Here is a 15612-nt window from a genome sequence, read left to right as displayed (position 1 = left end):
AAGTACAAGTCATTTCAACTCACAAGTTAAATCAACTAAAAAGTAGAAATCATTTTAACCCATTGTATTGTAGCGAGTTAAAATGACTGGTAGTTTTAAGTTGGTTTAACTTAAAATTATAAGGCAAGGCAGCTGCTGAACTTAAGTTTTTAAGTTGAAACATGAGAAAAAATTTTACAGTGTAAACTAACAAACATAAAAATCCTGTAAAAAAGTGAATATTATGGCTAAAATGTTACATTTTTTCCTGAATATCCTAATATATGTATATATATATATATGAAGAGTTCAGTTGCAAAAGCCTCTAAAACCCTTGCCGTTCATGGGAGAGTCAGAGACCTCTCGGATTTCATCCTCAATCCTTCAAATTCCATTTAATTTTTTTATGAAAAATAAATATACATAGAGAGAGAGAGAGAGAGAGAGAGAGAGAGTTCAGATGCAAAAGCCTCTAAATCCATCTGACATTTTTCTTTAAAATTAGCATTTCTTTCTGGCTACTTTGTATAGGTTTCTATGTAAGTACTGGAACTTCTGATTGGGGAAGGAGGCTGGAATTTAGTGAGTTTGAAATAAAAGTATTTGATGGATATATTTTTTTTAGTTTATTTTTATTTATTTATTTATTTTCACAAGAAAATTAAACAGAATTTAAATTTAAAGGGTTGAGGATGAAATCTGAGAGGTCTCTCTCCCATGAACATCAAAGGTTTAAGGCTCAGAAAAGTACCAAGATAATCGACAAAGTAGTCCATGCGCCGCCAGTGGTTCAACTGTAATTTTACGAACCTACGAGAATACTTTTTGTGCGCAAAGAAAACAAAAATAACGACTATATTCCACATTTTCGTCTCTATTGTGTCAGTTGTGGACGCGCGTTCACGAGAGTACCCGCATGTGTGACTGTGGCGGTGCTGACGCAGATCACTTTACCTTTCATACAGCTTGCGTCTTTCTCCAAATGTAAACAAACAAGGCATAACGCGGTTAAAAGGGAGACAGCTCTGGCTACTGGGCATGCGCACTTCAGTCGCGCACTGTATTATAGTAAGGGCTATGTTTAGGGTTGGGGTAGGTGTAGACGTTAATAAAACACAGTATAGGTAGAACAATTAATTTCATTGTTAGTTTCCGGTCGGAGCCTTATCTCTTGGTGAGCGCCGGCGCCGCCACACGCATGCGCGTCGTTGGAACGTACTCTCATGAACGCGCACAGTAGAGACGAAAATGTGGGATAAAAAGTCGTTAATTTTGTTTGCTTTGCGCACAAAAAGTATTCTCGTTGCTTTGTAAAATTACAATTGAACCACTAATGTCGCATGGACTACTTTGTCGGTCATCTAGTAGTACCCTTGCTGTCTATGGCAGAGTCAGAGATCTCTCGGATAGCATCAAAAATCCGAAGATGAACGAAGGTCTTGCGGGTTTGGAACAACATAATTATAACTCAGAGGTTATTCAGTTTTTAAGGTCAAGTGCCTATAGATCATACACAGAAAGGGAACTTTGCAAACTATACATCACATCTCTTTCAGTGGCGATTTCTTTAAGACTGCAAGGGAAGCTCAGCTTCCCCTATAATGTCACAAAATTAATGGTCAAATTATGTACTATTGTATTAACATTTTATTGACTAAAAATGCGTTAGAAAACGTTCATCTCAAAGACGAGTTCGTTCAGAATCAGTTAGATACAGCAGGTCGGCTGACTTGATTTTCTTCTCATACATTCCCGTAGCGTCACAGTGCATTTCCCCGTTGAAGCCCAGCGTCCATTGACTTCAATGGGGCTGCTTTGAACGTTTTTTTTTCAGTGCTTTGAAACTAGACGGTCATTGGATAAACGCTGCGATTATGTCCCGCCCACGGACGCTCAGCGTCTCTGGGGGTGAACGAGGAGCAAATGAGGAGTGGGCTGGCCTGGACTCCGAGCTTCTGCGTGATGATTGGAGGGTCTGTCGAAAGATTGCATCTCCTTTTGACTGACAGCGATTTGTACTACTATAAGGAATCGCTGAAGCTATTCGCGCTCAGTCCCATCGCGGATTTCTCAAGTTCAGTCGAAATAAAAACTGCTGCAACCTATTTCTTTATATTTGCTTGGCGAAATTGCTTGATTTTAATCATACATTTCACACAATTATACACCACATTCCTTGTTTCACTTTTACAGAGTTTAATATTTTTTTTTAGATCGTTCATTCATTTATTGATTACTTGGTGTTCCTTAAAGACATGGAGTTGGACAGTGCAATGCCTCAGCTTTACAAACTGTTCTCATTAGTGGCAACAATTGGAGCTACATCTGCAGGTGTAGAAAGGAGCTTCTCCTGTTTAAAGCGGCTCAAGTCCTACACCCGAAACACAATGGGCCAAGGCCGTTTAAGCAGCCTAGCTCTGCTGGCCATTGAGAGGACACTGGTCAAGTCACTGGAAAAGACGCCTAGTTGGTACGACAGGGTCACAGACCGTTTTCTTGAAAAGGAATGTAGGGCAGAATTTACTTTTAAATAAACAGACAATTTTATGATGTAGGCCAAAAATGAGCTTCCCCCTATTTGACAGACCAGTAGCCGCCACTGATCTCTTTTATAGCTTTGACGCTTTTACATGTGAAACGTGTTTCAGAAAAAAAACTAATTAACTTCCCACTCTCAACTCAAGGTCTGAATTTACAGAGAAGTACTGAAAAATTATAGAAGACATTTCTTCTCATGCCCTTTAGATCAGTTTAAACTGATGGAAAGCTATGTGATATTTCATTAAAATGAAAAGCTAATATCAGGTACAGGTTTAATGAGGTATATTGTCATAGCTAATGAAGTTATGTTTAATAAATAGCTACAGTTCATCATAAAATGACTCTTGGCATATTTTTACAGATTTTTCTTGACATAGCTTAATATATGTTCTTAAGGCTTATGGCATTATCAGAGCTGTGCTCAGAGAACACATAATGCGTGTTTGGGCTTACTGAAATATTACAAGCAAAAACATTAGATTATGTTCAGCGGTAACCTTTCAGAATTCCCAGAAATGCATGAAAATGCAGAGGATTAATGATTCTGTCTATTTCTGGTATCTATTAACCAAAGCTGTATTACATAGAGTCATAGTACAAATACTAAGATGACTTTTCATGTTCTAATTGTGTTTTTGAAGATTGTATTTTTTAGGAAATCATTGGAACAACTTTTATTGTTTTCTCCTAAATGGTTTGTATGCATCAGCCCCCTTCATGAATGCAGTGTGAATAATTGAAGAATGCCATTTCAATACAAAAATTCTGTCTTTTGCAGATAATTGCACAGAGATACTCCGGTGGTTGATTGGATTTTATTACTTCTTTCAGATAAATGCTTCAATATTCATTATCTTACTTGGTAAACAAACCTCAGTTCATTTATAATTCTGTAATGTGTAATACTGGAAATGCCAATAAATCAAGCAAATAAATAACACACTTTGACAACTGGTAGAAATTATTAGTGGTGCTTTATGTATATTGGGAAAAAATATGAAGAAACAATTTTCACACAGAAGCTGCTAAATTTCATGATCAGTTACAAAAAAACACCAAGTAACAAACTGAATTAAATGTGGGAAAAAAGACAAATTATATTTTCTTGTAAAATATGCTTCAGTAACTCCAATAGCTTCTGTTGAACACAAAAGCATATATTTTGAAGAATGCTGGTAACCGAACAGTTGCTGGAAGCCACTAGACTTCACTAGTATGGAAAAAAATACTATGAAAGTCAATGGCTACCATCAACTGTTTACCAACATATTTCAGAATATCTCAGAATCTTTTGCAATTCATTAGTTTGCCAATATCTGACAAGTTCATTCAATATATGCAAAGTGTTTCATACAAATTTTTGATTGATGAGAGTTTATTGTTTTTATTGTTGTAGTCTCCACTGATGCACATTCCCATAATGTTTATTTAGTAATTTAAGAGATTCCAGCAAGGGTTGTTTTTCCCCTTCAGTGAATTTGATCATTGTGTGATATTTGTGGTTATAACACGCAAGACCAGTTTCTGACATGTGCACTGTAAGAGCAGGAGAATCATATCATAAATGTGACAAAACTTAAATGTAATTCTCTGGAATTCTTGGCTCTGATTGGTCAACAGTGATATTCTATTCTAAAATATTGTTCACAACAGCTAAACTAAACCGTTTGACCTTGTACTAGTTTTATGTCTCTTATAAAACCATATCTGCACTATATATATATATATATATAACAAGACCCGATGCAAAGGTATTATCTTTGTCTGTCCTACAGAAAACAGCATAAAGAAAAGGCCTTCATGCGAGTTTGTGAAATCAATCAAGCCTGACATTTATGGGCTTCTTTATTGTATTCATACCACACAATTCCATTGGATTCTATCAGATGGATCCAACAATTATGAAGGCTAGAAAGCAAGCTTAAATGATTGCTCTGTCAATGTGGCATGTTTATGCACCACTGAGGATTTAGTATCAGTTAATGGAGTGTAACTGCAGTCAGGTGCAGAAAATGATGGTTTTTAACAGACATGAACATGTCCTTTGATACTGAGTGCAAGGAATAGGTGTATTTTTAGCTGAGTATGTCCATGGGTGCGCTGATGTGCAAGCATTCATACCTACATCAGTGCATAGAGCAGTCACGTTTTAAATTGATCTCGGTCCTGTCATTGTGTAATGCTTGTGTCGGTGTGTAGGTGAGAATTCAATACTGAATGAAAGTACAGCAATCCAATAATTCATGCCTTCAATACACTCAGGTAAAAAGGCTGAAAACCAGAAGAAAACCTACAGAAATTCATGTCGGAGCACAAAACATCTTTTCACCTTGGTTTAAAAAACCAGAAGCCTTGAAGGTGCGAACATCAAGGTTATACAACAATCAGGTGTCTAAATGTGTCGAAACTAGGTTATGTGATACACTGTATATCCAAACATTCAAAGATCAAAGGTCACTACAGTTCCTTTATTTTGACTCTTTCCATCCAGATCATTTAATCAGTGAGTAGTTAACCGCTACTATCAAATCAGTCAAATCATTCAGTGCAATCACTGGCAGTGAAAGGGTTTATTGAAAAGAATCAACTTAAATGAATGATTTATTCTCGCTTTATTATATCCAGTGTTGGAGAAAGTTACTTTTAAAAAACATGCATTACAATATTGCGTTACTCCCTAAAAAAGTAACTAATTATGGAAAATAATGTGTTGCATTACTTTTCAAATCTGTGCAGGGCTTGCTTGTTTGTTTTTTAAATAAAAAGGTTTATTTTTGGCAAACGTAAACGTTTTCACACCGAAAGTGAAATGAATCAGCCTTGGGCTGAAGGAAAAGTAAATTCACATTTGTATAGTAGAATACTAGAAAAGAAAATTCAACACTCTTCAGCAAAAAAAAAAAAGCAAAATAAGCACAATTGTTAGTTCATCTAAAGTAATTTTTGCTTGCTTGAATTGGATCAACAAAGGTCAGCAGCAAAGACATTGATTAATAAAACGGAATTAAATACATAAAGGATATTTGTGTTATTTAACATACTTAATTATTGCAGGTTTGCGTCATATGTGACTCTGGACCACAAAACCAGTCATAAGATGTATGGTTTGTTGGGATAGGACAATATTGGCCTGAGATACAACTGTTTGAAAATCTGGAATTTGAGGGTACAAAAATATCTAACTACTGAGAAAATCACCTTTAAAGTTGTCCAAATGAAGTTCTTATAGCAATGCACATTACTAAGCAAAAATTAAGTTTTGACATATTTACAGTAGGAGATTTACAAAGTATCTTCATGGAATATGATCTTTACTTAATATCCTAATGATTTTTGCCATAAAAGAAAAATCAATAATTTTGACCCATACTATGTATTTTTGGCTATTGCTACAAATATGCCTGTGCTACTTATGACTGATTTTGTGGTCCAGGGTCACATATTCTGCCTTTGCATTTGACTGTTTTTATTTATTTTGAGAAATTGTTTTTATGCAAGTGAGATGAATTAAAGAAGGTCACTTCCAGAACAAAAATTTACAGATAATTTACTCACCCCCTTGTCATCCATGATCTTCATGTCTTTCTTTCTTCAGTCGATTTTCCTCAGTTTCTTGAGGAAAACATTTCAGGATTTCTCTCCATATAGTGGACTTCAATGGTGCCTGTGAGTTTGAACTTCCAAAATGCATTTTAAATGCAGCTTCAAATGGCTCTGAATGATCCCAGCCGAGGAAGAAGGGTCTTATCTAGCAAAACGATCAGTCATTTTCTAAACAAATGGACAAGTTACATACTTTTTAACCTCAAATCCTCGTCTTGTCTCATCTCTGCGATATGCATGTGTAGTCTGTGTATTCCAGGTCAATACATTTAGGGTATGTCGAAAAACTCCCATCTCGTTTTCTTCTTTAACGCCAAAATCGTCTTAAATCACTGTTTTTCCTTTTTTTTTTTTTTTTTTTTTTTGTAAAGGGCGTTTGATCTTCTTTGCATGTTCACTTTGTAAACACTTCTGCAGCGATGTAGGACGATTTTGAAGTTGGGGAAGAAAACGAGATGGGAGTTTTTGTATTGACCATACTGAACCAGAAAAAAACAGTTCACATAGACTTTGACAAGACGAGCGTTTGAAGTTAAAAAGTATATAAATTGTCAATTTGTTTCGAAAATTACCGATCATTTTGCTAGATAAGACCCTTCTTCCTCGGCTGGGATCGTTTAGAGACATTTGAAGCTGCATTTAAACTGTATTTTGGAAGTTCAAACTTGGGGGCACCATTGAAGTCTACTATATGGCGATAATGTCTGAATTTTTTTCCTCAAGAAAGATCATTTCTTTTTCAACTGAAGAAAGAAAGACAAACATCTTGGATAACAAGGGGTGAGTAAATTATCTGTTAAATTACCTTTAATAAAGGCCTTCTGAAGTAAACTGATAGGAAAAATATCCATATTTAAAACGTTATAAATTGTAATCTCTAGCTTTCGCGAGGATGTAGGCGTAACATAAGCACCGGCGAGAAGTGATGAACACAGACAAGCCAAAAGAAGACTGGTTTTCTTTTGCTGTAAACAAAACGATTCCTGTGAGAATAGCATATTCTCACCAGAGCTACGCTGCACCTACGTCATCCGCTGGAACACCACTCTGTACATGCATACAAAATTTAGTGGAACCTAGAGATTAGGGTTTATAAAGTTTTAAATACGGATGTTTTTCTTACACAAATGCATCAGTTTACTTCAGAAGGCCTTTATTAACCCCTGGAGCCATGTGGAGTACTTTTTATGATGGATGGATGCACTTAATTGGACTTCAAAATCTCAACACCCATTCACTGCTATTATAAAGCTTTGTAGAGCCATGACATTTTTAATATAACTCTGATTATGTTCATCTGAAAAAAGAAAGTCATATACACCTAGGATAGCTCGAGGGTGAGTAAATCATGGCGTAATTTTTTGGGGGGGGAGAACTATCTCCTTAATTTACTTTTACATTAATTTTACCTAATCCAACTAAATTATGTTTTTTATAGGTTTTTCCACAGAAAAAATTGTAAAAACTACTTGCAATATATTTTTTGCATTGTTCGTATCAAGTGTGAAATGTTGCTTCATCCTTGGTTTAATTTGCTTTAATAAAAGATAACATTAAGTTGCTCAAAATGTGAACCGCTGTTATGTATCTGTTCCCATTCCAGACCTCACAGACTCTGTGATGGAAAGTGCCTACAGCAGGTAAGTGAGGTTTTGTCTAGCATTGCTGCTAGTAGTTAATGAATATGGCTGCTCACCCATTGTGTCTACAGCAAACATCCCACACATGTGGTCTTATGAGAACGGATAAAATTAGACCCTCTTCACAGCAGGTGTCCATAAATGCCATACAGTTCCACAATAAAAGCCCAGATGTTTACATTGTGTCTGCAATGCCACTATTGGCCAGTAAGTGCTTTTTACCTCACATAATGGAAATGGACTGGCAGTTTTATTTTAAGTATTTGATGGTTTTCACTGTGGAGTCTTCAGAGTGAATGGTGGCATCCTATAAGCTTACATTAATACAAACCATTTGCTGCTTAAAGTACACAGTTTAATTTATTTTAGTACTAATACATATTACTTACATTTCATCAACAATTCACTTTGTAGTCGTCGTTTGTAGTCTCTGTGTAAGAACTTGTTGCTTTTCCTCAAAGTGTTTTGCTGGAAAATAGTCTTCCAGTCACACACAGCCCTGCAATCTCCTGGAGAAATGACAAGTTCAGCTGGCAGTGTGTCAATAAGGCGTCGTGATTACTGACGGAGACTTGTCACCCTCTAATAACAAAAAATAGTTCCTATGGCTGGATGTTGTTCTTTGTCTCAGTCTCTCCTGACATATATGTTCTCCTCTCTTAAATGTCACGACGTTTTTTTTCTCATGCATATCTGAGAGACATTTACAAGACAAATGACTGCGACAGCATTCAACCTGTCAAAAGCACTCCATCGCTGTTAGGGTCCATAGCAATTTCAAAGCAGGTTAAAAATCAAACACATCACTTCATACACAAGTGTTATTTTTTTTTAATGTGCTTCAATAGCATGTCAAGATGTCAACAACCGCTTACAAATACATAAACTGGAACCATAGCTTAAGAGTATTTATTAGTTACAGTTCAGTTTGTCTTGTACAGATCATTCATTCAAAGTTATCACTGAGAAAAATGACAAGTTGTACCTTTTTGTGCTATTTAATCGGTAATGTTCAGGATATTCTGAGATCACCGCTATGGAAAAGTCTTAAAATAAATCTAATGGATTCATTTCAGAATTACACGTATTTCCATTCAGGTATATTTTCCCAAACTTATAAGTTGTTCAAATACAGGTAGACATATATAAACAATTCACTAATATAAATAAAAAAGGTGTTAATAGTGCGATCACATAATTGAAAACATACAGAAACACTGACGGTCGCAGTGATGCAATAACAGAAGGTATCCACACGATGGCAGCACTCAAACGCTCAAAACGTGACTACAGGTTTGTAATGTCTTGTCAAAATGACACTGCAATGCATTTTAAACTACCTGTGTTGTTTTTTCAACATCATGATTTTGAGCTGCTGAACCAACTTTAAGTTATATTTAAAAAAAAATGGTTAAGTTAGTTTTATCCTGGCCAACCCTAATAACAGTTAGCAATTAGCATGTAACTTGTAAATATATAAAATAATATTTCTTGTTTAATCGTATACATCGTCATACGCATTTATGATCAGACTTGATTACTGGATACTAGTGATTGGATTTGGATTTTGACACACCATGGTATTATTTGACGTACCATGTTTGTACACAATCAAGCGTTTTTTAAAGAATCCACATTTTTCTTCTTGTAAGTGTAGCTTCCGGTCCCATTCCGTCCAGCTATATTTAGTTGTTCAAAACAGCGAATTTTGCTGCATGATATTGCAAATTGACTTACCATATTATTTTAATGTATTATCTTAATTATGAACACACTGGTTTGTAGTGCAAACAGTTACCCTTTACTGCAAACTGTTTTTGTTATTGTTCTCATCATTTCCCTGTATCGGCTAATAAACCGGAAGTTTCGGCAAAAGATTTAATTTAGCAAGAATGGATCGAGTTGAAAATTAATAAAAAAACATAAAATCAAGAATTAAAAAACAAATTAACTAAAGAATCCTGAAATAAAATGATTACCGTTTTTAGAAAAATAATAAGCAGCACAACTGTTTTCAGAATTGTTAATATGAAATGTTTCTTGAGCATCAAATGATATTTGAATGATTTTTGAAGGGTCATGTGACACTGAAGACTGAAGTAAAACTGATGTTTCATGAATAAATTATATTTTAAAATGTGTTCAAAAAGAAGTGTTATTTTAAATTGTAACAATATTTCACAATATTGCTGTTTAAACTATTTTTTAGCAAATAAATAAGTATAAGAGACAAAAACATTAAAGAAAAAAAAAAAAACAATACCCCAAACTTTTAAATGGCAGTGTACATATGTTATATGAATATGGTAATTATTCAAAACAATAGTAACTTTGTATTACAATCTCACACCATGGTGCTTTTTGTAAGGGTGGAAGAGGGAATGTCAAGTTGAATCATTATTAATGTATAATTATTTAACTTAAACGTTTTTGTAAGGCATATTTCACTCAGTTAATATGGCCTTGTCATCTGCTTCTAAACAGAGTCAGAATGTTTTCACAAAAAGTCAGAATTTTAAAAAAAGAACAATAAAACACACTTTAGTGACACTTTAGTGACTTTAGTGAAGTCTTGAAATACTGTGTATGGACACTCAAACACTTTTTATGTTTGACGCTAGAAGATATTATTGCAAAATGTTTCAAAAACAAACATTAACGAGCAGCAAGTTAACTAACTTGAACGAGAAAGATGCGCTAATTCTTACAGCTTCATATATATGAAACCTGATGTTGTTTATTGTCATAATGACCTCACATCTCTCTTCAGCCGAGTTTTTTTTCTAGGATCCTGAACCAGCAGTCGAGGAAGTAACAAACCACTTTTTGCACATATCTGTCACCTGGCAGTTACCCCGTTTGCACCTTGTCTTCCTGTGCCCATGCTGGACTGTGGCCACTGGCTAACTGAGTAGCAGGCATACAGCGATGACTCTTATACGTGCCAAGATGCCTGAAGCTCCGCCCACACTGGTAGCAAGAATAGGGTGTAGCACCGCTGTGAATGCGCATGTGTGTGTATAAGTTCCCCAGCTCTTTAAACCTGCGGCCGCATTGGGGACAAGCGTACGGACTCTCTCCCGTATGCACACGCTGGTGCCTTTTCAGTCCGGACAGCACTGGGAAGCCCTTACCGCACTGCGGGCAGGGGAAGGGGCTCTGGGCTCCGCTGTGGCTCAGGCGGTGGCTCTTGAGACGAGCGGCGTGCCGGAAACGCTCTCCGCACTCGGGGCAGACGAAGGGTTTCTCGCCGGTGTGGATGCGCTGGTGCTGCCGCAAGTTGCCCAGATAGTTGAAATGACGCCCACAGTCGCCGCACTCATAGCCGCCCTCCACTTTCTTCTCCCGTGCGCCCCGGCCAACAGGTCTTTCTGAGCCTCCCAGAGCTCGCCCTGCCTCGCTTGAGTCGCCCTCCCCACGAGAGGAAGAACCGCTCGGGGCCGAGTGCAGAGTGCTTTCATCATGATGCATGAGCTTGATGTGCTCCTCCAGGAATGAGGAGTCAGGGCAAAGAGTTCCACAGAAGGGGCAGATGAACGTGTGAGAGGAGAACTGCTGACCTGGAAGCGAATCAATATTTCCCAAAAAGGTTCATTTATGCAAAAAAAGAACACAAAAAATAAATCTTTTTTTATACAGTGCATGGTGACTAAGGCTGTCATACTGTCGAACATACATTAGTTAAAAAAAAGTTTGGGAAAATAAAATTATTATTATTTTGTTTAGATTTTTTATATATTTTGCAATGATGCATTCAAATGATAAAGACATTTATAATGCATAACAAAGATTCTATTTTAAATAAATGCTGTTCTTTTTAACTTTATTTTCATCATAGAATCCTGACAAATATGTGCCATTTTTTTCCAAAAAAATACTAGTTTTGTAACTGTTTTCAACATTAATAATAATAACTATTTTTTGCAGCAAATAAGCATAATAAAATGATTTCTGAAGGATCATGTGACATTGAAGAAAATTCATCGTTGCATCACAGGAATAAGTTACATTTTAAAATATATCAAAACAGAAAACAAATTAAAATTGCAATAATATTTCACAGTATTACTGTTATTAATGTATTTTAATATAAAACAAATAAATGCAGCCTTTAAATTCTTACAACCCCCAAATGGTCAGTGTTTCATCTCTTCACATTAACCCAATAAGTGATTTTATTTTTTAAAGGTACAGAAAGTTATCAATAGGGGTTTCGATCAATGTAAATATCAATTTCTAGAGAGCACAATGGTTGATATAAAGCCAGTTTACACATGATACAACTTAACATAACATGAAATCAAAATTGACACACCTTCCATAATGCACATTTCAGGCCATATTGTGAATGATTCATTAATGCATAGAATTCCAAAACAAACATTTAATAATCTTATGGATAACAGTCTAATAGCTATTTATTTTACACCATTCCAGCAAACCTTCCTTCTGAATTAAATCAAGTATCTCACTGAGTACTCATTTTACTCAGGACAAAAATAAAACAGTTGTTGTTGTTTTTTTGTTTGTTTTATTCTTCACTGACAAGACTGTTGGTAGAATTTTGAGCACAAAGGCTAAAGACTAGGACTAAAAAACTGAAACTAAATTTCTAAACTCACAGTAAACATACGTTTGATGTTATGGATTAAGTATTTAACAAAGGTTTAAAAGTGCACAACACATTACACTTTCCAGCTGCTTTCATCTAGAGTTTGCAAACCAAAGCATTCTTTCTTTTAAAACACTGACCTGACTCCATTCTGTCCACACTGTCCTCGGCCGGGCTGCTCCTGTCTTCCCGCGGGGAGCCCTGAGCGTCAAGAGGAAAATGGTCAGACACTGACCTCAGACTTCCTCTTCCTCCTTCAGAGTCTTCCGTTTCATCCTCCTCATCCACAGTGGGAATATCTTCACATTTTGTTTCAGTATCTCCTAAAGAAGCAGAGGAGAATGGGAGTAAATGCAACTGGGTTTTGCTAATTTAGTCAGATGATGTTGAATTCAATTTTGATTTTTATTTTCCTTTAAACGCCTTTCACATGCTAGCAGTCATTAACTAGCAATTAAATGCAAAACTGAAGTAAGACGTATACACCTAAACTTGATGTTGTGTATTTAGGCCTAAATTTCATACAAGAACGGGCATGCACTGGTAAAATATTTAAATATTACATATCATATTGCAGCCTCACCAGCATTTGAAAGTATTAATTTGAAAGCATGCATACCACAACGCATGCATCCTATGGGCAACTATAAGCATACTGTATGCAACCATCCATATATTACAAAGAATGCATACTACATGTAAATATGTAGGTCATACATTATTATTATTATATGCATCTATAAACATATGCATATACATGCATACATACTTTACAGAATTATATGCATCTATATGTATTCTGTGAATGCATACCACAAGCACACCTATGTATCATAATGCATGCATATTACATGCAACTACATGCATACTATATGCTATACATGCTACAATGCATGCAAACTATATGCAAACATATAAGACACAATGCATGCATAATACATGCAACCGCATGCATACTATAATCAACTAGACACATACTAATACATCAATAATATATACATATCTATATACATACTGCAATGCATGCATACTATATACAGGCTACATTGCATGCAAACCACAACACATGCCTCATATCGGCAACTATAAGCATACTATATGCAACTATACATAATTTACAAAGTACATACTTTACATACTTCATGTAAATATGTATACCATACATTAATATATGTGACCCTGGACCACAAAACCAGTCATAAAGGTCAATTTTTTAAAATGGAGATTTATACAACGTCTGTTAGGATAGGACAATATTTGGCCAAGATACAACTATTTGAAAATCTGGAATTTGAGGGTGCAAACGAATCTAAATATTGAGAAAATCACCTTTAAAGTTGTCCACATGAAGTTCCAAGCAACGCATATTACTAACCCAAAATTAGGTTTTGATATATTTTAGTAGGAAGATTACAAAATATCTTAATGGAACATGACGTTTACTTTATATCCTCAAGATATTTGGCATTAAATAAAAAAACAATAATTTTGACCCACACAGTGTATTTTAGACTTTTGCTACAAATATACCAGTGCTACTTATGTGGTCCAGGGTCACATGTGCATCTATATACATACTGAAATGCATGCATACTTTACTAAATTAGATGCATCTATATGGATTCCATAGTGCATGTCATTTATAAAATGTATGCATAAAGCAATGAATGCATACTACAAGCAGGCATATGTATCATAACTCATGCATATTACATGCAACTACATGCATAGCATAGGCAATTATACATATACTACAAGGAAAGCATACATACTATGCACATGCTACAATGCATGCATACTTTACACAATTACATGGATCTATCTACACACTATAATGCATGCATACTATAAACTATATGCATACGACAATGCATGCAAACATATAAGACAAAATGCATGCATATTACATGCAACCCCTATGGTCAACTAGACATACTAAAGAGAAATCTCATACCACGATACATGAATACTATATGCATCTATGTATGCATGCATGCTATATATGCATTAGGCTATGCATGCAAACATATGTAAGATACAATGCCTGCATGTTATACATAGCTATAGTTTGTGTCTACAATACTCTATATGATTACGCAGTACCTTTAAACTCAGCTGAGTTGAGCTCAACTCCTGCCATCCACTCATAGTCATACATGCGCTTGCTGGCGGACGGCAGCATGCTGAAGATGTCCGTGTCAGCGTCCGTGTCCGCGGGACCGCTGTCCGACCACAGGCTCAGAGACCCGTGCGGCTGCGGTTCGGTCCGCATGTCCCGCTCGGACCCAAAGGCCTGATTGCTGTGGTCGCTTTCCACTTCAGCAGCACCCCGCTGGTTCTTGTCCTTCATCAGATAGTCGCAGATCGCATTGATGTTCTCCTTCTTCACCACGGGCGTCCCAGGTTTGGCTTTTTTCGAGTCGGCGATGTATTTCTGGCCCGACTGATGCTCTGCTTTCCTAAAGTCCAGGCTGCTGGAGTTGGAAACCCTCCCATCTTTCTCCGTCGACTCCAGCTTGGCTTTCAGCAGCTCGATCTCGTCGGTTTTCTCGCGGAGCTCCATCTTCAGGACTCGGATCCGGACGCTGACCAGCTTGCGTATCTCGGACAGCGCGGACTCCAGCACCACCGTGATGTTCCTGCCCAGGTGCTCCGTAATCTCGGTCACCGAGCACACCAGCTGCTCGTCTGGCTCGAGCTCGGAGAAATCCTCCTCGTCTCGGCTGAAGGACCCTGCGTTGTCCATAAATGCGACCTGGGACTCCGAGGACGGCCCTGTTTCCAAATAGCAGTGGTTTCTCTTTCTGTTCATGCTGAAGAGCGCAGGCACTCAGCGCTGATGGGACACTGTTTTGATCGTGATGGACACTAAGGATGCAGGGACACCATAGAACACCAGACCAACTTCCTCCCACCTCGGAAGTTGACAATATAAACAGCGCCCTCTACAGAGCCATCCTGTTTGTAAATATTTTTACAATTTAAAATAACGGTTTTTCATATATATATATATATATATATATATATATATATATATATATATATATATATATATATATATTAAAATGTAATTTATTCATGTGATCAAACCTGAATTTTCAGCATCATTACTAATGTGCTGATTTGTTGTTCAAGAAACATGTTATTTTTGTTATTATTGCAATTATTACAATTATTATTATTATCATCAATATTTAAAATAGTTGGGTACATTTTTTTCAGGATTCTTTGATGAAT

At 36.4% G+C, this 15612-nt stretch overlaps 1 protein-coding gene across 1 annotated transcript; it reads right to left on the bottom strand.

The window, feature by feature from the left end:
• Nucleotides 1-8130: 8130 nt before the first annotated feature.
• znf16l (zinc finger protein 16 like) lies at nt 8131-15281 on the bottom strand. Its single transcript, XM_051115913.1, has 3 exons — nt 14479-15281; nt 12516-12698; nt 8131-11323 (listed from the first exon to the last, which is right to left on the bottom strand). Exons 1-3 carry the CDS (start codon nt 15185-15187, stop codon nt 10614-10616), a joined length of 1602 nt encoding a protein of 533 aa, XP_050971870.1. The 5' UTR covers nt 15188-15281; the 3' UTR covers nt 8131-10613.
• Between the last annotated feature and the right edge of the window lie 331 nt (nt 15282-15612).

The sequence above is a fragment of the Labeo rohita genome, chromosome 7 (assembly GCF_022985175.1).
Source record: "Labeo rohita strain BAU-BD-2019 chromosome 7, IGBB_LRoh.1.0, whole genome shotgun sequence".
Taxonomy (NCBI): domain Eukaryota; kingdom Metazoa; phylum Chordata; class Actinopteri; order Cypriniformes; family Cyprinidae; genus Labeo; species Labeo rohita.
Note: the sequence above shows the minus strand (reverse complement) of the source record. Positions and strands in the feature narration are given on the sequence as shown.